General features: G+C 36.5%; 1 protein-coding gene across 1 annotated transcript in view; it reads left to right on the plus strand.

Annotated features, from left to right (window-relative positions):
* Nucleotides 1-1137: 1137 nt before the first annotated feature.
* LOC132784823 (zinc finger protein 1) overlaps nucleotides 1138-25003 on the plus strand; it is a 30538-nt gene continuing 6672 nt past the window's right edge. The window contains exons 1-3 of the mRNA XM_060790694.1: nucleotides 1138-1646; nucleotides 14513-14679; nucleotides 15497-16228. Coding sequence (XP_060646677.1) covers nucleotides 1550-1646; nucleotides 14513-14679; nucleotides 15497-16228 — 996 coding nt within the window. The 5' untranslated portion in view covers nucleotides 1138-1549. The remainder of the gene's footprint in view (nucleotides 1647-14512; nucleotides 14680-15496; nucleotides 16229-25003) is intronic.

Here is a 25003-nt window from a genome sequence, read left to right on the forward strand (position 1 = left end):
AATTCAACATAATTTAAGAAGTTTTTCTGTTTATTCAGTTTGTTTTTAAAAGCTTTAACTAACAGAAAAATTACTTTAAAATAACTCGTAAATAAAAAATACAACAAAAAATTTCTTAGCTTTTCGTAAGCAATTATTACTTGGAAATATATTCAACTACATATTTGTAATATTTTTAATAAACTGACGATTACTTTTTATTTACATAAATTAATAATTATCATTGTCATTATCATTGCTTTCATCTACTTTGTATGCGCAAACATTCTTTAATAAAATAGCGAAGTGATTCACGTTCTTGCTTCTGTTATGTTCTTAATAACATCCTACTAAATATTCTCATAGAAAAATGTAATTTTATTTTCCTAATTATTTAATTATCTTTCTAAGTTAACCATTATTGTAATTCCCCGTTTCTTGCTTGACTTCTTACTGTTGCTCTTCCTGTTTGCTCTGCAAACGCCCATTAAAATGTCGTTGTTACGTCAAAAGCGAATATCGTAACGTAAGCAAACGCTTTGACAGCAGCAACAGCAGCTATGTTAACAGCGATACGATACAGCACTCGCCCCAGGCATTAACAGCGCTCTGTTAACGACGCTCTCTCCAATTGGAGAGCACCGCACACTCGCACACACACACAAGCGCATGTGACTTTGGTTGATGTGGAGAGGGGGTGTACTTATTGTATGAGTGCTGCTGCTAGCATATCACCTCGGCAGCGCTGCCGACACACACACACACACACACACGCCATCAACAAACGGTGCACCGTTACACACGTTTGCCCGTTCGCTTATATGCCCGCTGCCTGTTATTGGTGTATTGGTGACACTCACACGCATACACATATACAGTAAGGTAACGGGACAAACTACCACATAACAAAAACGCGCTCCGAGAGAGCAAACGACATGAGTTGAGTGCGCTCTCTCTCTCTCTCGCTCTCTCTCTGTCGGTCTCTCGTGTATTTCTTTTTGCCTTACGCCTTTGTCGTGACATGGAAGCACCCTCACACACACACGCTTACGCACACACACACACACGCAAACAACGAGCGAGCGTAGAATCAGTTGATGCTGTGCGGCAGAAAGTAGCAAACAGAAATGAACATAAAGCGTTAGTTGAATTCTAGACGTCGCGTCGGCCGCACACGCGCTGCTCCCCCACAGCGCAAAGCCAACGCATAGAACAACAAAAGCATTGACATCAAAAACCGCCGAGTCGAAATCAGAAAGAAATAAAAAGTATCTCACAGATACGCCAAAACAAAACACGTTCTCACAGTGTTGTGCGCTCGGTTCGAAAAGTGCAAAAATGTTGAAAAATCACTAAAATCCAAAACCAACAAAAATATATCCACAAAATATAGGAAATTAAAATAATAAACCTCAATGGCCGCGACACGTGTGTGCTTAAGAAAATCACTCGCTTAAAACAAACTATCGAACAACACAACAAAAAAACGCTGGTGAATTGAATTGTACACAACAAAAAAAAAAACTAATTGTATTGTAAACTACAAAAAAAGAACGAAAAAAGCATTCCAATGTTGTCCTGTTTGGCGCCATCGTCTTCACGTTTTGGCCAAGAGGATAACATTATACAGCAGAGCATGCCATCGTCCACAGCCTTCTCCATGCAGTGTAAGTCCACAAACATTGAGATCAAGCCTCGCGATGACTCATCGAAATTGAATTGTCTAGAAATTCTGTTTGCATTATCAGCGCAATGCAATTGAACTTTGAAATTGAATGCGAGTTAGTGTGTGTGTGAGTGTGTGTGTCGTGCAAGTGTCTGTTGATTGCTTATGACTTGTCTTGTCTTGTCTTCTCCCCTTCCCCCCACACACACAACAATTCATTCAACTTTTTTGCAAAGCGCGCCAAAAACAAATCTGTTTCAATCGTCGCCTCGCCGCCATTTTCAAATCTTCGCTGTGTGGTCCCCAATTCGAAATTCACCTTAAAGGCGACACAGCAAAAAATAATACCAATAAAAAACAAAACCCAACACAGAACAGAACAGCACAGTAAACGATCGTCGTTTTGTGCTGCTGCTGTGTGGCATCGGATTTCCATTTACCTCCTACGCAAAACGTTGAAGCCACTTCACAACGATCCACAACAACGTTCAGCATAAAGCAACATCGAGTTGAGAGCGATCAGCATGCCACATGCAGGCACAGTTTAATCACCTCCAGCTACAGTTTTGAAAATAAACACCTTTTAGTGCCCCGCACACTCACTCACACACACACACTACACACTCATACACTGACACATAAAGAGTTAGGGTCCTGTAACTGCAAGCCAGCAGAAAATTGAAAGATCTTAAATACAAAGGTCCATAAGACGACGTTTAAATGCTCTTTCTTTGTTAATAGAATATTATGATGTTATAGAGATCCCATTCAGAACTTTAAGATCTAAAAACTATCTTAAAAAGATGATCTGTAATATAGAAAAAAATTAGTTCTCCTTACAAGCAGAGAAAGAATTATATTTTGAAGTGAATTCCTATTGGATTTAATTTAAAATTAATAATTCGAAATAAAAAAGAATTATATATTTGAATCAAATCCTTATTGGATTTACTTTAAAATTAATAATTCGAAATTAGAAAGAATTATATATTTAAATGAAATCCTTATTGGATTTAATATAATATTTATAATTCTAAATCAAAACCAATATATTTGGATATTGAAATACACAACAATTTTGTCACTACACAATTCATAAAATGAAGTTTATCAGGTATTTTGAAAAGAGTATGAGAATCGTCCTTAAAAGACTTTTATAACATTCCTAATAAATGTATACATCTACATATGCATTATATATTCTCAACTAATTTACCTATATTATAGATTCACAATATATATTATATATTTATATATATATATTTATATATATATATATTTACAATATATCCCAATTCTTCATAATTCATAGAATAACATAACAGATAAAATTCATAAAAAAGAATACTTTTTAATCAAATTCCTTACAAAATTCCCTATTTTCCCTATACTCGTAAGAAACTAGTCGAAATATATACAACTTATATCGATCGCGATAAAACTATCTCAAATCCAATACAGTTGCAATTGAGTTACACACAAAAAAAAAACGTATCTTTGGCAAGGTATTTCAAGCATCTCGAAACGTTGCTGAGGGTCGTCACTCAAAACTGGCAGGCTCAGATTGCATTTTACCTTTATTTTTGTATTTTCTTTCGATAAGACATTGTATGAGTTTCTTTTTCTTTCTTATTTTTTTGTTGCTGCTGTGTATTTTTGTTATACTTATATTGTTGATTATGCGGGTGCTTGAAGAGCTTTTTCTTTTTTTCGTCGACCAATTGCAAACGCATTCGAATTTGATTTGTTGGCAGCTGTTTGGCAGCCGTCGTTTATCTTTGGCTGTTTTGGCTGTAGTTGTAGCGGCAATCCGTAAGATACTTTCGCTTTGACGCAGGTAGAACAGCGAACACACCGACTACCACCGAAAATTTCAGCGAGTCAAGTGCAGGCGCCTCCTACAAAACCACAACAACGACAGCAACAGCAACAAATATAAATGACACCACCATTCAAAAGAAAACCCCGACGATGAGGAGGAGAAAAACTCACCTGTGTGTTTGACATGCGCAACACACAGCGCAGGTAGCAACCAGTCGGCAACAGTCGCCATCTCAGTTGCGCAGCCATAAAAAAACCTGGTTAACCTGTTTTGGCCTTGTTTGACTTGGCCAACAACTTGGCTGGCAAATGACAGCTTGTCGTTCTCTTGATTGATTGATTGTGGTTTTTTTCGTTTCGTGTGGTTTGCGTTTCGTTTCGATTTTATCGTCATCGTCGCACTTTTAGTTATTGTTCAACACACACGCTTCACACACACACAAGTTTTTATATGAAATGCCCGAACAGCCAATCAAAGTGTAAACAAAACATAAAACTGTCAGTGGGCGCAGCTCATCAACCGATTTTCCCCCTTCCGACCCCTTCAAACTAAAGTGAAGGTGTTAACAAAATGCAACGCGGCAAGAAATTAATTTAATTTTCGGTTCGAAATTTCTTTAACTGGAAAAAGTGAAAACCGAAAATCGAAAATGAAAATGAGCTACAAATTTATGGCGCAATAACATTATAACCCACTGCCCACATGCCCTAAGACTTCTCCTCTGAGTCCCCTTCTCTGTTCCCCTCTTTTCACTACACAAAGCGGTGACAATTAATAAGCAGCGCTAAACATACGGATTAATTGCACATGTTCACAGTCGAGTGTAGCGGCAACCACTGCATAGCATCATGCTAAGGCGAGGGCAGTTCCTAGAGATCACTTCTTTATGTCACATTCTTCAGAGAACATCATAAAGCATTTCAAAATCTTTGATTTCTACGAAATTATTATTATTTATTATTAGAAATAACTAATACATCATCATCAGCGGGCTTCTTTTTGGGGTTTGCTTAAGAATTTAGTTTACGAGAATTATATAATATATAAATATTGAAATTTTCGGATTTATTAAGAAAAGTTCTATTGAAGTAACTGTGAAATTGTGTAATATTATCTTTTATTTTATTTAAAAAATGTTTTAACAAAGATTTCTATTATATTATGTTCTATTATAAAGTTGTACAAATATTTAAAATATAGTAAATATTTTCTTTTAAGCATTCTATTATTTGTACAACATTTTAATTTCTTTGGCCCATCACTTTACTTTATTTGCTCATTAATCTTACAATAATCTTCAATAAATTTTGCATAAACTTTTTTGTGATTTATTTAAACGATCTAGTAAAGCTAATAAATAATAAAAAACTATATTTAGATTTATGCTTAGAAATTATTATGGGAAAATTTTGAAATATTCCAAATAGAAATCAGGCATATAATTTATTTTTTTTCATTCGACTTTCGCATGCAACTGCAGGAACATTTTTCGACACAACGTTTTTATAGTATTTTAATTAATTTTTGTAAAAGTGAGCAGAGATTTAGTTGAGCATGAGATCTAAGAGTCGACTCTCGTCTTTCGTCTCTCGCAGGCCGAACAATAAATTATAATTTATGGGCATTTAAGTAGCGCCCTGTGTAAAGTGGGCAGCGGCAACTTGTTGTTGTTGTTGCTGTTGTTGTTAGCTGGATCGCTGGCTAAAAGCGAAGTAGACAGCACAGCTAATCGATCGATCAGACAGACAGAAGAACACTGAGCACAGGTTGCCCCACATAAAAATGCTGCTGAAGATACAAACTATGTATAGACAGATAGATAGCTGGCTGAGATACAAATGTATCTCTGCTGTGTGTGTGTGTGTGTGTGTGTGTGCCTTTTTCCGGTTGTTTGTTGTTGTCTGGGCCGCCTTTTGATGTCACTGGGCAGCTGCGACCGCGATGTGTATTAATCGCTGCTACATTGAAAACGCTGTTCGCTGTTTGCTGTTTGCTACCTTACGCTCTGCGAAACTCGTCTGGCTTTTTTGTTTTTGGGGCGTGCGTGTTTGTCGCGTTTCGAAATTGCTCCAAAATGTCATAAATCAAAATTTGGTAGAACAAGCAACAAACAAGCAAAGAGCTCAGGCTGAAAAAAACCTGTTCGTCTTTCTGTCTGTCGTCGTGTTATCACCTACACACAAATTATTTGGGTAACGCCCCCCAACCTGGCTGGCAGAGCTTTTAGTCTGCCTCGTGGCCACTAAATCAATGTTGAACGCTGTGCTAATTTCCCAATTTCCTCAGCGAAAAAAAAAGAAGAATGAAAGAAGACTATATGATTAAAGTGATTTTGTCTTCACACTTTTAGACTCTGGAAACTGGATTGGGATTTTCTTTATACTATAATTAGAAGGTGCAAGCTATGTGACAAAGTTAGCAAAGCAAAAGTGTCCAGCTTAATTATTTTTAATGTTGAATATTTAAATAGATATTTTGTAGTTCAAATTCTAATCGCATCCCTTAACTGCTTTTTGAATCTTCTTCTGGGCAACTTAATTGTTTTAATACAAAGTATTCCTTGAAATTCTCTTTACTTTCTTGCACTTCAAAGTTAATTATTCTCGCTATCATTCGAATACATTTCAACTATCATCATTCTAAACTATCTGAGCTATTTATCTAAACTAACTAAACAATAAATCAATTCAAATCAATTTTATTTTTTTATTTTCTTGTACATCGAAGTTATACATTCTCTCTATAACTCGAATCTAGCTAACTAAATTCTTTTACAATTTAAATATATTTAATTTTCTTACTTTTCCGAACTTCAGCATTTAATGTTCTTCGATATGACTATTAAATATTTTTTTTATAATTCGAGTTCTCAGTCTTTTCTTTAAATTCTCCTCACTTTTTTTAAGTTCCACCTTCAATATTCTTTTTATTTTAAATACACAATTTGTAATTTGAATTCTCCTTGCTTCTTTTAATATGAATAATTCTCAATGCATAATCTGCAATTTGAATTCGCATTGCTTCTCTTAAATATCCTTCAAAAATGTGTCGCACTTTATTATTTCAATTTATAATATTTAAATACATATTCCTTTAAATTCTTTTTACTTCCCGACACTTTGTCGTTCAATATCCTTCGATCGGTTTTCACCTCATAGTGTCATTAATTTTTCTCTCTCCTTGTTTAGTTCTCTCGTTGCTGTTCATTAAGCAAACAAAATCCTTAAGGGGGCATATTTTCAACACACATTCAACGTGCGTCCAAAAACTTGCTCTATCATTTATCTATGCTGTCTTGACTTTGGCTTGAGTTTGAGTTGAGTTTTCTTAAGGGGCAGCTAATTAATCATGTTGTGCCGTCAGTGAATGTCAGTTTTATATGCTGGTGCTGTCGGTGCTGCCATTTATATTTGCTACCTCGACTTCTCTCTCTTCCAGTCTGTTGACATACGTTCTTCGTTCGCATCGAAATTAAGCAAACTTTCGCTTAACTATTTGCAGCAAAATGATTAATATGCCCAAAAGCAAAGCCTAGACTCTAGACTGATCATATCTAAAAGGTGAAAGTTACGATATTTTATTGGAGCATTTGCTTTAAAGGCGCATTTCATTTTCAACTCAAGACAATAAATCAATGGGGCGGAATTACTTTGATATCCTTGCTTGCAACCTGCCGCAGCTTTGTGCAAATTATTTTGCCACATTTTGTACGTTTTGTGCCTCGCAAGTAAATTGTTTGCCAATATATTTTTTGTATTTTTTGTTTCTGCCTTTGTGCATACAATTGAAACAAAGATAACTTTGAAACAGTTGTAAAGTGAAAATTGCACGGAATGTGCCCAAACTCCGTCTCTTTCTCTGGGTTCCAAATGAAAATGCTGCCGAAAAAATGGCGTTACAGCTGTTGTTATATATATTTTTTTGTTGGTGTTGTTGGTGTGTTTTTTATTTGCTTATTTATTTAATGCCGGCCACACGACGAGACAACAGCGAAAAACGACAACATAAAGCAGCATCCAAAAAAATAAGTCGAGGCGCAAACAAAGCGAACGCGGCCAAAACCAAAAGGTGTAGCCAAAGGGCATTGCAAAATTGCAGTCGAAGAGGAGTAGGAGAAGGGGCAGAGGAGGGGGAGGGGGGAAGCTGGGGGCAGGGGCAACACTCGCTGGTTGCACAGTTGTTACGGGTGGTTGGAGTCGATATTCAAACTGCTCTTAACGGATGCCAGGCACAATTTAACATGTAAACGATTTTTGTTAACTGCTCGCTGAGCTGAGCTCGTAGAAAAAAGAGAAGGGGAAAGAGGTAGCAAGAGAGGGGGAGTGGGGCACCCATGAAGTGCTTCGGCTTCGCATTGGTTACACTCTGATTGCCGTTCAATCGCAATAAATTTCGCACAATTGCACAATAATTGTTAAAAGTTTAAATAAACATACGAAAAAAATAGGCACGAACAACAGCAACAACAACAACTACAACAAAAAGGAAGTTGCAACTGTAAAAAAAAACATTTGTATTTGGTTTTGGCAAGCGTTCAATTTATTATGTGCTCGAATATCAATTAGCCAAACAATTTGCATTGCATTTTAAATAGTTGTCATTAATTTAATGCAGATTTAGTTAGCAGCAATTTATGCGATTATTTATTATTGTTTTCATGTGTGAATATTTGTTGAATTTATGAGCACAAAGCAGAGTAGAAATTATCTACAAATATGGAGGTAAATAAAACTATTAAAGAATGCTGGTTGAGTAAAGGTTGTGACTAAGCTTTTAATGGGAAATTGAATGTATTTTTTTCTAGGAATTAATAGCCTCAGTTGTGATTCAGCTCACCTATTTATTAACTTGTTTTATTAAGAAGATAAAGGCAGAATAAGCAACGAATATACTTAAGATATTTGAGTTTAATTTATTCAATATATTATTAAGATAAGAATACCCAAACACTTATTAAGAACTTCTAGTTTAGTGTATTTAATACTTGACTATAATAAAAAATCCCAAAAAACTTATTAACTTGAAGTTCATTGAATATTTCAACACAACAAATTTACCTTTTCTAAATTGTAACTTCTTCTAAAAACTTTTCAAATTAATTCAACTAATTTGCCTTTTTGAATTTGTGACACTTTCCAAGTACTTTTTAATGTTCTAAGTATTTGAAATTGAATCTTTCGCATTCACAATTTAATTATGTACCTTGTCAAGCGTTCTATACTCAGCTATTATATCTTCTCTAGTCATAGATACTTTCCCTTTGAGATCACTTTACTTTGCCATACAAAAAATCAAGTGAAAATTATTCGTAAAACGTTTTGCTTGCTACAACTTTATCTATATATATTATATATATTCATACACCTTGTCGAGCAATCTATTCTCAGACAAATTGCATTCGCTCTATAAGTAGTTGATAGTTTTTTGCCTAATTGCTGGCTGCAAAAAGCGACAAGCAGACGCCTACGCAGCACCAGATGAAGTTGCAGTCGCAGTTGCAGTTGGTGCAGATATTTTCAAGGTAAAACACAAAAATAGGTTGGAAATTGCAGACAACAACAAACACACACACATGACTCTGACAGAGGACACACATATGCCCCAGCAGCAACATCAGCAACAGCAACAGCAGCAGGAGTCGAACTACGTTCGGTGATGGACACGGCTCGGTTGGCTATTAAAATTTCACACTCAGCAAAGCAAATGCTACAAATAAAATCAACGTGGCAGCAACAGCAACAGCAACGCGCTGCACAAATAAATACAAAACTAAAAGGGCAAAAACTCCCTTTTTGCTCTCTCTTTCACTCTCTCTTGCGTCTTTCAGCCTCGTCTGTCGTATGCATTTCTATTTATAGTGAGAGGCAACGCAGAGTGTACTCGATTTTTGTGTCTGTGTGTGTGTGGCTGCCACCTTTGGCATTGCCATCGCCATTGGCACTTGAGAGGCACAGTTGCACACTCTTTTACCTAAGCCACCTTTTGTGGCATGCTGCATGATGCATGTACCTCACTCTCTCTCTCCTGCTCATCATGCTGCACCTTTAAGTGCCCTTTTTTGTTCCCAGTTCCAAATTTAGCACGCCTTCGACGATTATTACTTAGCATTCATCTGAGTCTGAGTCTGTCTCTGCCGGGCATATGGCTTTCATATGCGCATCTCTCAAGTGCCCCACTTGAGAACTCTACTAATATCTAAACGAGTATGCGATTCACTGACTGACTGACTGACTGATTGACTGCTTGACTGATTGACTGACTCTGGAATGTAGAAGAGTTTCTTTCGATATAAACTTTCGCACGATTTGCAATCACAATCGGCATTTCATACACCTAAACAAATTGAACCTTCCCACAGGTTTCACATTTGCAAAGCCAATTGAATCGTTTCCAATTTGTGTGTGGAGGTGTCATTTACATCGACTCAACTGGACTCGACGAGTCGCCTCGTCTCGATAGACTCGACGACACGCAATTAGCTCAACTTTTGTGTGTGTTTATTGTCGAGTGCCATTTGCAGCTAATTTCATTGAAATTTATTTAATAAATATGCTAAAAACGTCACGAGACTGCAACTGAATGCAACAACAGCAGTCTGTTTATAATTAAGTGCTAAAATTTATGTTTATATATTTATTTACACTAACTAAAAAAAAAATACAATACTTTGTGTGTCTAGCTTGGTTGCGACGAAGTTTAGATACTCTTTAAAATACTGAAAGAAAAATATCTTGAATTAAATTCTACTCCAAAACATAATGAGATACTCATAATATACTAAAATATGAAAAATATATTTGTATTTTTTTTTAATCTTTTCATAATTTTAATGTGCTATAATCTAATTTCCTTTTTATATTTCAATAATCAAAGCATATTTTAAATTTCCGGCAATTTAATTTACTTCTTGAATAAAAATATTGCGATAAGCATTTCACTATGTAAATTTCATTCAATTAAAGTGCATTATTCGACATAGAGTTATGTATTTATATTTCTACAACCAATTTACATTTCATATATACTACAATTTAATTTCCTATACCAACTTTTTCTATGATACATTATAAAATTACGATGACAAATTCTTAAGTTCTGTTTTCCTTACTTTTATAATCAAGAAATATCAAAAATTAGCTGACACTTTTTTCTCAATTAAATTTTATTTAATATTTCCTACACCTGACTTTCCTTCTTCAACTTTATGACATATTCATAATACTCTCACTTAAGTGTATAAAACTCAGACTGTCATTGAAAAAAGGCGCCACCTGTCGGCCATTTGTCTGCAACTGCGTCAGCGCTTTTTTTCTTCAAATTATTATTTGTTTTTTTTCTTGCGTTCATTCTTTCTTTAAAGACACGCCAGAGCAACAACAATTAAACAATTAGACAACTCACAAGTAGCAACAAATTCTCTTCACCTGAGTTGGAAAATCTAAAAAAATATATATATATAGAATATATACTCGCACATAGAAAGAAATGTCATCGGTTTACATTTCGCTCGGAGTGGTTTGACAAGCGCCTGTCATTGAAATATTAAAAACACTTTAAAAACTGACAACCAAATGAGCATGAGAAATGCCCCGCAGATCTTTGAGCAGGTAAAACTGTCCGTCTGCAACCGCCGCCCATAAATTAAACGTGAAAATCATTTTCTCTCTCGAAAGAAAAACAAAAAATAGAAGAAAGGGAAAAAAAGTAAATATAATGATGGCAAAACGCGAATGAAACGAAATAAATAAATTTGCATTAACCGAGCTTAGCTGAAAAATGTCTGGCTAATAAAAGTTGGCAATAAAAAGCACATAAAATTAGTGCGGAGGCACACCAACTCGACACACATAGATACGCGCAGATACAGATACAAAACGCACACAAGATACAAATGTATCTGTCGCCTTGCACGTTAGCACAAATGTATTTTTTATTGATTTTCACTGTCATCTGCCGCGCTTTCTTCTCACTTCTCTTCTTCCCCGTATCTCACAGCATATTATTTATAATAATGTGCCCCTTCCCCCGCCCCCCGGATTGCGCCTTTAAACTATTTGTGGCCGCGCGTGTTGCCCGCTGGAGGTGGCACAGGTGAAAAACTGAAGCAGCAGCATTCAACATTGACACCAATTCCCTTGGCTGTTGGGCAACTGAGCAACATATAGTATATTATTATTATTATTATTTTTATTCCATTCAGTTTTGTTTGTTGGCAAAACGTGTGGCATAAATTGTCAACAGCATGGCTGTCAAAATATTTTTTGCGCCTTTGCAACAATCTGTCAACGTTCTTTCCAACATAATTCGTGGCCTGTAGAAAAGCACATAAATGCTGGCATTTTTATATCTAATGGCATTATAATTTGTACCCAAATTAAATGTTGATTAACAGCGCACTGTTAATGTGCTGTTCATCTTGTTGGCAGCTGATAAAAAACAAATCGGAGAAATACAAAGAAAAACATATAAACATATTATAAATAACATTTCACTTTTACAACTATAAAGATTTGCTTTTTATGCTACATTATATTAATGCTGCTGTTAACACAATGTTAAAGAAATGTTGTTTAACAGCGCAAGCTTTAATTTGCTGTTCATCTTATTAGCAGCTGCTAAAAATCAAAACCAAATAAAACTATACTTCATACTATCATAAATCTTTACTTTAACTGCCACATTGTTATATATCATACTGTTAACTTAATGTTAACCCCATGTTAACTTTCTAACAGCAGCTAAAATGCAATTATAACAACTTGAAGCAATTGAAATTGAACAGTTTGACAAGATTAAGCCCCCCCCTTTAATGCTAACATAATATTTCCATATGATACGCACTTCTGATGCTATATATATCACTCGTATCTTTCTATCAATCAAGTTCAATTGGGCTGCGTTAAGCGCCAAATAGTTGTGCCACCAAATAGCAACAGGGCAGCAGCAACATCAGCAATAACAATTGCAGAGTAAACAAACAGAGCAAACATTTGATGCGGCTATCAAAATTCGTTATTTGTTATTCGGGTTCGCACAAATTGAAATTAATTTGCGGACAGTTTCAATATTTCAATACCGTTTACATACTCGGTCACATATCTATAAAAAAAGAGATGACAAAGACACAAAAACAACAACAACAACAACAACAATGTGAAAAAGGCAACGTAAAAAGTGTAAAAATGAAACGGCTTTTTCCACGTTGCGTTAATAATTTCTGTTATGAAAAATTGATTGAACTAAATGAGCTGGTGACACACTTGTTGAGTGTTGAATGTTGAGTGTTGAATATGTCTGAGTGTCTCCCCCTCTCTCTCCACCTCTCCCTCCCCCCATTCTTAATGATCATGATCATCAGCATGGCTGATGAAAAGAGTCATAAAATGTGTTTGGTGTTTCAGCAGAATTTTTTTTAATAACTTGCATATTTTATTAAGCTGAGCGACTGCGAGACAGATTCATTTAATAAAAGCGTCATTAAACTGGCAACAAGAAATAAATTTTCACCCAAAAAAACACAGAGAAATTATTAAGTTGAAACCATTTAAAAGCCGTCGTGTGCTGTAATACCAACTGAACGACAGCTGTTTGCTTTTTATGGTATTTAAAATGGGGCAGCGCTGATCCAATTAGAAGCGATTAGAAGGTGAAGAAGACTTGCAACAGTTGCAAGAGTCAAAGCAAAGCAAATGCGGGCTGAGAAAATTGACGACCCGCATTCAAAGCGCTGAGACACAAATCAAACTGTATCTGAATCAATTAACAATGTAATATCAATAAAAAGAATTCTGAAATAAAAGCGAAAGTGAAAATTGAACACGTTGAACTTTGCTTGATTGAAAGAAGTAAAAGATATTGTAGCTTAAAGGTATGACTATTCATTCGTATTAATAAAGATAGATATATAAAAAAGAGAGTGAGATAGAAATGAAAGCTATGACTGTGCCCCTATGAGCGCCGCTGTCTGCAGGCGGTTAATTGGCTTAAATTAAGGTAGCGATCAAATAGCAACAACAGCAATAAACTGAACAACAACAATGAGCTGGCATTGTCAGCTTCATACATATATACAGACAGAGCAAAGTGAATCGAAGTGAAGCGAAGCCAGGCGAGCGTGCAACTCCATTTTGTACCTTGGCGGCAGCTACAACAAAGTTGCTTATTTACCAAAGCGAACAGACAGCGGCCATAAGTGTTTCACACACACACACACATAGTAAATGACTGTGCATATGTATGTGTGTGTATATAGCAATTGGCTGACCCTCGGCATCGACATCAGCATCGCCAGCGACGTCGTCATTGAACAAAGCAATCTTCAAGATACTTTTGCTGCTTGTGGTTGCTGCTTCGACTGTGCTTGCTGCCGTTGTTGTTGTTATTGTTGTTGTTGTTGCTATGGCATTCGTTCACGTTCTTTATGATCTCCCTTTTCGCATGCTTGAACGCTTTTTTGAACTGATTAAGTTGACTCTTCAACCAGTTTTCAGTATGTGTATCTCGGACTCTGTGTGTTTGTATCCTCAACTGTGTGTATCTTTAGGTATTTCTGTGTGTGTTTGTGTGTGTGTGAAAACCAGTTCCACTCTTTTTTATATTTCTTGGGTTATTTTTCGTTTTTTTTTTTTTTTTTGTTTTTGATTGGCGCATGAGATCATCGCCTTTTACGTGGAAACGTTGCGTGAAGGCAACGCCAACAGCAACAGCAACAGCGATGGCAACCACAAAAGCCAATAAACCACATGCGGGGAAGGGGCAAAGAGAGGTACAGAGGGGGAGCATGGGCAAGGGCGCGGTGCGATCCACGTTGAAGTTGATTTGCCACGAAATTAAAGTTGATCTTTGAGCCGCAGTCGCAGTTGAAAACGCTGCCTGCCACACGGCATCTTTATATGTGTATGTGTGTGTGTGTGTGGCATTCCATTGAAATTGTTGTTTGGCTTATCGCTCGCTGCAGATCTGGCAGTTAATTTGTTTTCATTAAAAATGCGAAACACTGGCAAATTTTTGTTGTATACTAAAAACTTTGTTTCACTTTCTTACAGTTCCCTCTTTGGCGTCCACTTTGCACCACCACCAAGCACACAGCAAGCCCAGCAATGTGGCTGCCAGTGAAGAGCATGCCACGCATGCAACCAGCGCCACAGCGAATGCGGCAGATGACTATTTGGTCAAGTGCACGCAGTGCCACAAACGCTTCAATGAGTTTCAGGTAAGCAGTCTTAAAAAATACTTATAAGCAAATATTTATAGTAGTTATTTCAATGAAAATGAAGTAATAATATCGTCTATTATGGTAAGGCCTTCCAGCTACTACCGTATAAATTGTGCGTCAGTATTTTAATGAAGAAGTCAGTCAAGAATTTTATTTGTATAGTTTAGAATTGAAACCTTGAAATTTATATTACAGTTTTACAATTTAATTGATATACTATAAATAGAACACAAGCAACTCCCAGCTACTACCGTTTGAGTTTTAGGTTAATAGTTTAGTCAATGAATCATTCATTCATTGCTTACTTTTAGTATAATAGTTTCTTCAATATAATTTCAATGGCATTTAAGTAAAAAAAAAGCTTGCAACTCCTAGCTACTACCGTATAAGCTGTGCTTTTATATTTCAGTGAACGTGTCAGTCAGTCAAGAACAAGTACCTTATTTGGAATGCTTACTATTACCTTGATATTCCTATTAGAGCTTTACAATTTAATTGAAATACTATAAATAGAATAAGAGCAACCGCTAGGTACTACCGCGTGGGCTGTGGATTAATACGTAAGTCAGTAAATCATTCAACACAAAGAATTTTATATAAATCTTAGAATATTATCAAAAGCATGATAAGTTACTATCAATGTTTCTTCAATAGAACTTCAAAGAAAACTAGCAACTCCTAGCTTCTACTTTTTTAAATGTGTTATGATAATTCACTGAACAAATCAGTCAGAACAAAACTAGAATAGAAAATAAATAAAGTAACGATTTCTTACTCTAACTCTTTCCCCCTTCTTTCTTTACCCTCTCTGCAGTCCCTCAGCGAGCACATTGCCCGTGAGCATCCGCACGACAAGCTCAACTATGAGCCACTGCGTCAAGCTGGCGCTGCGCAACCGGAAAGCGATGCCGAGGAGGATGAGCAAAGCAATTTGAGCAGCAGCAGTCGACGCTACAACAAATCGCCCTCAAATAACAACAACAACAACATTGAGACAGCCAAAAATCAAAACAACAGCAGCCAACAGCAATTGACATCGCCGCTCTGCTCACCTGTTGCCCAAGCACAGCAACAGCAGCAGCCACCGCCGCCGCCCAGCGATCTCTTTGCCCATCTGCCGCATCCTCCGCCACAGCTGCCCGCACATTTGCATGCTCAATTCATGGCCGCCGCCGCCTTGGCCATGCAATCGGCACGCTCCGCCAGCTCACCCAGCCACCCGCTACACCATCACCAACAACACCAACAACAACAGCAGCAACACCATCAGCAGCAGCAGCAACAACAGTTGCCACAGCAAGCGGGACAGCTATTGTTGCCACCACCGCAAACGGGCAGCAACAGCAGCGTGGGCAGCAATTCAGCCTACGAGCTGGATCTGAGTGCGCCGCGTTCAACCTCGAGTCCGGGCTCGACAACGGGCGATCTCAGCGCTGCCTTTCCCTGCATGCAATGCACGGCGACGTTTGCCACACGCGAGCAACTCGAACAGCATCAGCTGCTGCACTCGCCCACAGGACAGCAGACGACACAGAATGTGGCACAGGTAAGCAAAGTTTTCATTTATTAAGATTATTCAAAGCAACTCCTAGCTACTACCGTTTGAGCTGAGCGATATTTCAATGAATTAGTTAGTCAGAAAGCACAAATAACTTTATTTATATAGTTAAGTGTTACCTAGAAGATTTAATTAAAGTTGCATTCATGTAATATCAAAGGAAACTAGAAACTCCCAGCTACTACCATTTGGATTATAAGTCGAAAGTTTACTCAATCAGAGCAAAATACGTTTTCTTAAAAGTGTTATAAAAAGTTTATACTATTTTAAAGATATTTAAATGAATAACTAATAAAAGTAGCAACTCCCAGCTACTACCGTTTAAACTACACGTTGATATTTCAGTGAATTATTCAATCAGAATGCACAAAGAACTTTATTTATATAGTTTAGTGTTACCTTGAAGGTTAAATTAAAGTTCCATTTACGGAGTATGTAAAATAAACTAGCAACTCCTAGGTACTACCGTTCAGTGCGTAAGTTAGTCAGTCAGCACAGTGACTCAATAAAATTCTGCGCAGCTGATTAAAAATAAAAAGTCGCTTTCTTTATAAGAAGACGCACTTGTTGTGCGCGGGTTTAAAGTTCATGATCGTCAAGTTGTTTGTTGCTCTTTGATCAGCACAATGCGCAGTCATTGTTTAGCCTTTTGAGCAGTGCGAAGCATTAATGAAAAAAATACAAGAATATGACAAGCAGTTAAGGGCAGCTTGAGCTTACGTGAATCTATAAATCCGTTTGCCCGTCTGTCCGCCAGTTTACAATCCTATATCTCGTATACTATAAGAGCTAGAACTTTAAAATTTGTTGAACTAGCTCTTGAAGTCCCTTGGCATATTTGGTTTATTTTTAAACAGAGCCAAGCCTTTAAAAATTCCCCAGAGTTCGATTAAAGTTTGGAACTACGTCACACATGATTAATACCTTATATACAAACCAAAAAATGTAGTTATGCAAAAACAACAATTTATGAGCCAGTATCTTACTTGTTGTGCTTGGCTGTGCTTACGGGAAGTGGGCAACGATAACAAAACAAAAAAGCACAAAACAAAATAAAGATGAAGAAAATACAAAAAACCTAAACCCAACCTTATGAATGTGCCCACGTTTCCTGTTGACACAATATGAATTTGTTGTTGTATTTTTTTTTTATTATTGTTGTATTTCATATATGGTAAATGCGACAATATATCGACAACAAATGAGAAAATAATTAAGTGCAGATAACAAATACAATGTAACGTAGCATTTCATTACTTTTCGATTTCATTTTTTTGTTGATTCGTTTTTCTTTCTTTTTTCTGTGAGGAGATAACAAATTATTTATGCTTGAGGTTTTCCTGCGCTCAAGAGGTTTTCTTAAAGCATTGTTTTCAACATGCTTACGTAAAGTTTATCAGCAGCAACAAACGGCGACAACAGCAACAACAACAACTATAAACTATGATAAGCAACACCGTCATAATAAAAAACTGAAACAAAAACTGGCATTAAATAAAACGTAGGCGTTTACCAAAGCACACACAAGCAAAATAAACCCAATGACGACGAAGAAGAAGCAGAGAAAAAAAGTAGGAAAGAAAAAAAAAAGTATTATCAGGGGAGCATTGAAGGAGCGCGCAAGAGCGAGACAGCGCTAGCGTGCCTCTGTCACACAGTGAGAGCCTATCATAAAGACTTTCCAAAGACGTCAGACTGAGCGGAAGAGAGAGAGAGAGCAAACGAGAGTGAGTGAGTGAGTGAATCTCGGGTCGTGGCGTAGTCATAATACTTCTGGGTTGGGGATCTGTCAGTCACACGCTCGTAACTCCCAATTGTGCAGTTGTTTTTTCTTCTTCTTCTCTTGCCCCGTGTGATAAGGGATTAAAAGAAATGTTGCTACAGGCAGCCAGCTGATAAGACACACACACACACAGTAACACTTACAGCCTACCCACACTTTTAGTCTGAACAATAAAAAAAGCACAGAAAGAAAAAAGAAGAAACTGGTCTGCCTCAGACTCCAGCGATAAGCAAGTGCGTTGTATTTGAGGGAGGCAACAGAGGCACACACATGTAATACACACACAACCATACATGTAATACTCACACACATACATAGACTACACACTCACACACACACACTTGCACCTTTTGGGCCCAGCCAGCGGCTATTAAAGCCACATAAATTATAATTTTGCTGCATTTGCTGCCCCTTGTTGCAAGCGTGTATTTACTGCGAGCAGGGGGCGTGCCTCCACCACCCCCACCTCCCTGGCTGCGACGCAACAACATTTTTACGCCCCCCATCAAGCGCTTTGGTCATAAATTCATATGGCTAGTTTGACTTGTTTTGCTGCTTTTCTTTTTTTTTGGGTCGCTTCTATTTGGAGCATTTTTTACCTTCAGCGAAATGAAAAAGTTGGCAAAAGCTCAACGAGGCTGCTACAGTGATAAGTGACTAAGTTGAACCTAATATTGGAGATAATGTTAGTGGGGTTTTTTGCAAATAATCTGTCAAACTAATGAGTAACTTTTGCTTTTGGGTTTCGCCTAAAAAACAAACATGAAATCAGCTATAAAACTTAACAAGAAAATTTAAGAAATATTCTTAGAAATTCGACTGTTCATTAGATTAAATAAAAGCAACTTTAATAATAGAAATTAAAATTTAAATACAATAGTTATTCATATCTGTTATAATAATAGATTAAAGAGATCAAGATACAATAAAATATGAATAGAATATTTAAAACATTTCACTTAACAATTTTTGCTAAATTTATGACAAAACTAAAGTAAAAATCAGTTAAGATTCAACTCAATTTCCTACTTTGGCAGTCTTCACTGTACCTACTGCAACTTTTTGAACTTTTCTGGCATTATTAATATTTACCTAAGTCGTCAGCAGGCTGCATCAAAAAAGCTAATAAAGCTTGGGGTTCATTAAGCGTTGCATGAAGCTGACCCACACTCAACATTTTTGCACTTTTGTTGCATGCCACACAGCTGCTGCTGCTGGTCGTGCAATAATTTACGGCCTTTGTTAATGACATTTAAACATTGAAACACATGCAAAGTGTACAGAGGCAGACAAATGGCAACAGGATATCAAGCCGAAGAGGCCAAAAGGCTGACATATTGCAACTATGGCCAATACGCATTTATTGCCACATTTATTATTGATGATGGGGGAGAGCGAGAGAGAGAGAAGAGAGGGAGAATTACACGTGTATACGCCGTATTAAATTATTATGTGTGAAAACAATTAATTATGCCAAAAACAATAACAATAACAATAACACGTTGGCTCATTATGAAAATCACGCGCTCGAAAGTAGGCAACACATTTTTTGCTGCATGCTGCTATTGAAAAGCCATTTAAATTGGCCGCAGACGTCGTCGCGTGGTCACTTTAAAGTCAACATTGTAGAGCGAAAAAAAAACACACATATAACATACAACGTTAAAGGTCAACATCATTAACAGAACACAGAGCAAGAGAGAGGGAGAGAGAGAGAGGGAGAGAGGAGGCCGTAATTGTTGAGCAAATGGCAGCACATAAATTATTGGTCAAACTCAAAATGTTGGCAAAAACGTTGACGTTGGCAAACTTTCAGCCATAACAACAGAGTGCCAGAAAAAGTGCAGCAATTAAATATTTGCTTAACTGCGCTTCACACACACAAACACACGGAGTTGGACAATCGCTCACACATACTACAAAAATAAAAACAGTCGCAACTTTTTGGCCACAATTCATTTGGGTCGTGTGCCACCTTTTTGGCCGTTGCTGCCACACACAACAACAATAACAACAACAACTATAGAGAGAATGGCCCCGGTTCATGTGTCTGCACACGAAACATTTCAAATTGAAAAATTATATGCACTTTAGGTGTCCAACCGCAGCTCCAACTCCAACTCCAACTCTCTCAATTCTGTGGACTTCGTCGTCGACGTCTCGGCGCCATTCGCCACTTGACGAACAACGTTGAAAAATTAATAGCAATTTATTTACTCCACTCGCATTCCCCGTTTTTTTTTCCTGTTTTATTTTTATATCCCTGCGTAAGGTCAACTCGGGGCTGCCCTTTGACCCGCACACAAAAGTTTAAAAATTATTTGCAATTAAAGCAAACAAATTAAAAAACTTTTACGCGCATGTTTACAAATAATGAAAATTTATTGAAATTTATAACGCAAAGTTTGCCCAGCATTTATCACAATGTATGTACTCTCAATTTATGTATGCATATTATGTAAGATTATGCATGTGTGTGTCTGTTTGTGTGTGTGTGTGTTGATGTCATATAGTTTATTCAGCTTGACACATGTTTCAATTAATATGTCACATTTGGAAAAGTGGACTATTTATAAACAGGCAACTACAAATTATAGAATGGGAGTTTAATTTTGAATAGAGCTGTAAAATAAATCAAACTAAGAATTGGGAAATGGAGTAAAATATACTGAAAAGGGTATTAACAGTATTAAGATTCATAAAATATACTGTAAATGGTATTAACAGTATTAAAATTGATTCGAAATTCGAAGTGTTGCTTAAAATACTAATACTGGTATTTAGTATTAAATATTTGTAGTATTTAAAAAGCGGTAAACGGTAAAAAGCAGTATTTAAATTGATTAAATATACGGAAACTGGTTTTAGCAGTAATTAAATTGATTAAAAATACTAAAAAAAAAATGGCTGACAGAATTTAAATTGATTAAAATAATAATACTGGTATTTAGTATTAAATATAATTGATTCAAATTACTAAAAACGGTAAAAATCAGTATTTAAATTTATTAAATATACTGCAAATGGTTTTAGCAGTATTTAAATTGATTAAAAATACTAAAAATAGTATTACAATTGATGGAAATACTGTTAATGGTATTTAGTATTACGATTTGAAGTATATTTTTTATTAAAAAGAATGTCGTTAATAGTTAAAACAGACGGAGCCAATAATTTTAACAACACACGTAAATATAGAAATATTTTCGTATAATTTCCATGTTAAATTGGCTTCAACTTAACATTAAAATGAATAACCGAATATTCAATATATTGAATTTCAGTATATTCCCAAATTTGTTCTTCTTTGTCTTTGTTTCAACCAAAAAATTTCAAACTATTTTTGCCAGCACCAGCCGCAAGTCTTCCATCATTTAGAGTCCCCAAGCAGTTCCCCACAGCTCATTATAATTTCTTTTTATGCGCCTGCTCGAGAAATGTCAGCAGCTACTTCCTAGGACTCCCAGGACTCTTCAAATAGCTGGATTGCTTTCCCTTCACTCACAGCACCTGCCCATTTTTTTACCAAAACACATGCCAAGTTTGTTCGTTTTTCTCCCTGCTGTTGTTCAGGATATTTCCGCACAGTTTTACCTTGGGATTCGGATCAACTTTCACCGTGCACATCATAAATAATGAGGGAGTCCCCCGAAAACCGAAAGACTCAGTGCATTTTTCTCTCACATGGAATTTCCTTGCTTGCCTCGCATTTTTTTCCCCAGTGCTCTTTCACTTTTGTGCATTGCGTGACGTTTATTGTGCGGTTGTGTCTCGGAATATGTTTAATGAAGTTTTGGGAGAGAGAGAGAGAGAGAGAGAGAGAAGCCCGAGCAGAGAACACTCAACTTTCGAATCCTGTGCTCCTTACCTTGCTCCAAAAACAGAAGAAGAAAGAAATTACGTTTGAGTTGACATATTTTTATGGCTAGCGGCCAGCTTGTTTTACAATAGTTTTTATTAGTTGATTTTTCAAATATGGGGTCCAAAAGTCCGCGAGTCGTAAAAAAGCAAAGCATAATAAAAGGAATGCAGAGAAAGAGAGAATTCGGCAGCTGTTGTCTCCCGGGCGAGCGATATCTTAAAGCCTTTCAAAAGACATCATTTTTCATATGATGAGATCTCTTTGATTTGGCAACAATTTGAAGGAGCTTTTATCAAAAGTTATAAATTAAATTTATTTTGCGGCGGCGCCTAATTTATGTTTTCCTAATACACAACTAATTTCGCATGTTTTAGACGGATTTTTCTCAAAACCAGCAAATAAAAGAAAATAAATAAAGACAAAAAGCCGACTCGACCGAAATATACTTGTGTCTTTTGCATATATGTGAAAATATATCTCGAGAATCTCCCAGCACACAAAAAAAAAAAGAATCAACCCCACGCATCATTGAGCAAAACGTTTTATTTATAAACAATTAAATTTGATTTGTCGTTTCGCTGGCAGCCAACGAAAAATGAAAATGTTCCAAACGAGTTTCCGCTTGTCTTTTTGAAACAGAAATGTGCTCCTATTATTATTCTTTCTTAAATACACTTCTATGAGGTGTAAAATTTAAACTAATTACAACAGTTTCATATTTAAAAATAATTATTCAATTGAGCACGAGTATTTCTTAGTCGAGCAACATCACCAAAAATAAATTGAAAGATCTACGACTTGGATTCTTTTTGGTTTTTTTTCGTTGGATCTTTTTATCAGCTGCATCTGAGGAATCCGGCATAAAATATTGAAAAATGCGGCAGCCCAAATGAATTGCGAAACGTGGCACAGTGCTTAAAAGTGTTTTCCTGTTAATCAATTTGTTTCTCTTGTATTTCTTTTAAATTAAAGACAAGCAACAACTGCCAAAAGAAAAAAAAAAGAAGCTGCTCACAAGAGACCCATCGACAAATGGCGACGGATTTTCCATAATGTTAATGAACTTTTCAGAAAATATAATAATAATACACACAACTAAAAAGTGTTTCAGTAACTTTTTGTTTGTTTCGTTATCTCAATGTGAGTTTAGCGCACCTCAATATGAGGTTGCTTTCCTTATCGGTGGTGTGGGGTTCAAAAACCCTAGTACCTATGCTTAAAAAACCACTTTCGATAACCCTAATCGAACCGAGTCACAACGTGTGTTCTGATTTAATACGAATATGTAGTAGTAGTGGATTATCATCAAAATAAATAAATAGACATAAATTATTGTTGATGTTCTTGTTGAGAAGGTACGTCAATGCTAACTGGAAATTCATTCATTGCTCTAATCAGCGCCGCCTTATAAAGCATATTCTACTATATACAATATTATACACATTTTTCACTTTTTGTTTTCTTCTTCTTTGGCAGCTGTCGTGGCGATAAGCATTGCAAATTGGGTCGCAGTTGCGACTATAAAGCAGTTAGACATTAGTTTCTTTTTTTTTTGTTGTTGTTTTAATTTAAATTTTATTTTCCTAAACATTTATTTTGTGGCGTCGTTAATAATTTTTGTTGGTTCTGCAGCAAAGCAGCAAATTTGTTTAGACTGACCTCAAAAAAAAAAATAACAGAAGAAGCAACACACACGAAAAGAAAGAGAGAGCGAGGGAGACAACAAGTTGAGCATGTCGCTTGTTGTTATTTTTGTTTACGCATTTCCACAGGCGACAGGTGCGTTTTTATATGTATTGTGTATTGTGTGACTGTATTTCCATGATGGCATTTTGTCAATGCCTTTGAGCTTGTCACTTTAAAAAGCTTGTTGTTCCCCCTTCTGCCCTTTACAGCCAATTATGTGCGCTATTATGGCCAAATTCTCATGTCACTCAAATGCATAAAGCGTTCGTGAAATACTTTCACAAATTAGCGCTATCTGTGCCCAAAACACATTCACACACACACACGCACACACATTCATCTATTTCAGTCTGCTTTGACTTGATTTCTCTATTAGTACGCTTGTCTTTTGCCTTCTGCCTTTCCCTTCTCACTCTCGCCCATTCATGTTCATTGGTGCTGTCTTTTGTGGATTGGCGCCCACCTACGTTGCGTTATAATTATATAGCAAAAAGGCTTCTGTCGTCTACAATTAAACGACCTGCTGGACGGCGTTCACTGTCAACTGCATTTAGCTTGATTTATGCTTTGAAGCTGCCTGCTATGACTTGGTGTGTGGTCACCAAATGCCAAAAAGTTTCCGGCTCGTTTTGGGTTTTTGCAAGGCGCGCTTTTATGTGTACTATGTTATATTTTTAAGCTGATAAGCATAATCCGTTACTGATAAGCGACTACTACACATTCTCTACTATTTGTGTGCACTATATATACACACGAATTGTATATCAGTGACATCATTATAATCTCGAAAATTGTATGTGTTAAGGTACAATGCGAGTAAGTAGCAAATTTAATTGACTACCACCACGAGGCAAGACTTAAAGTGCTGTACAAATTTTATTAATTAGACAAAGTATGTGTATGTGTGTGTGTAGACATAAGCCTTTGACCGCACACATGCGTGTGTTTCATAGCAGTTAGCTTTTGTGTACAAGAAAGCGGTAAAGCTGTGTATCTCTGTTAAGCTGATTGATCTGCGAGCACATGTGCTAAAGTTTAAGATGTTAACATTTATTTCTAAATGAATCAATTTCCTGCCTTCACTCTCGTTAAATAAAAAAATTTCCCTGCTACAGACTAAGGTTAAGTTCCACGCGGTGCCAGGGCATCTTCGTGGGGCATTTTCCATTATTAAACTAAAGGTAGCTTCAATTGGCATTTCCGCTCGCAAAGCGACGCATGACGAACAGCAGCGAAAACAAAATCAAAAGTGAAATGCATAAGAATTGAACTGACTCAGCAGCGCAGCTCACAACAACTCTGTTGTGTTATTGTGTTGTTTACCTTTTTGTAAAAATGTACAGTTGCTGCGGGGTAGCGCTGCCATTTTGATTTTTACATTTAATTGATAACAATAAAAATAACCACAACAACAAAGCGAGTTAATGTGTCC

This window comes from Drosophila nasuta, chromosome 2R (genome assembly GCF_023558535.2).
Source record: "Drosophila nasuta strain 15112-1781.00 chromosome 2R, ASM2355853v1, whole genome shotgun sequence".
NCBI lineage: Eukaryota > Metazoa > Arthropoda > Insecta > Diptera > Drosophilidae > Drosophila > Drosophila nasuta.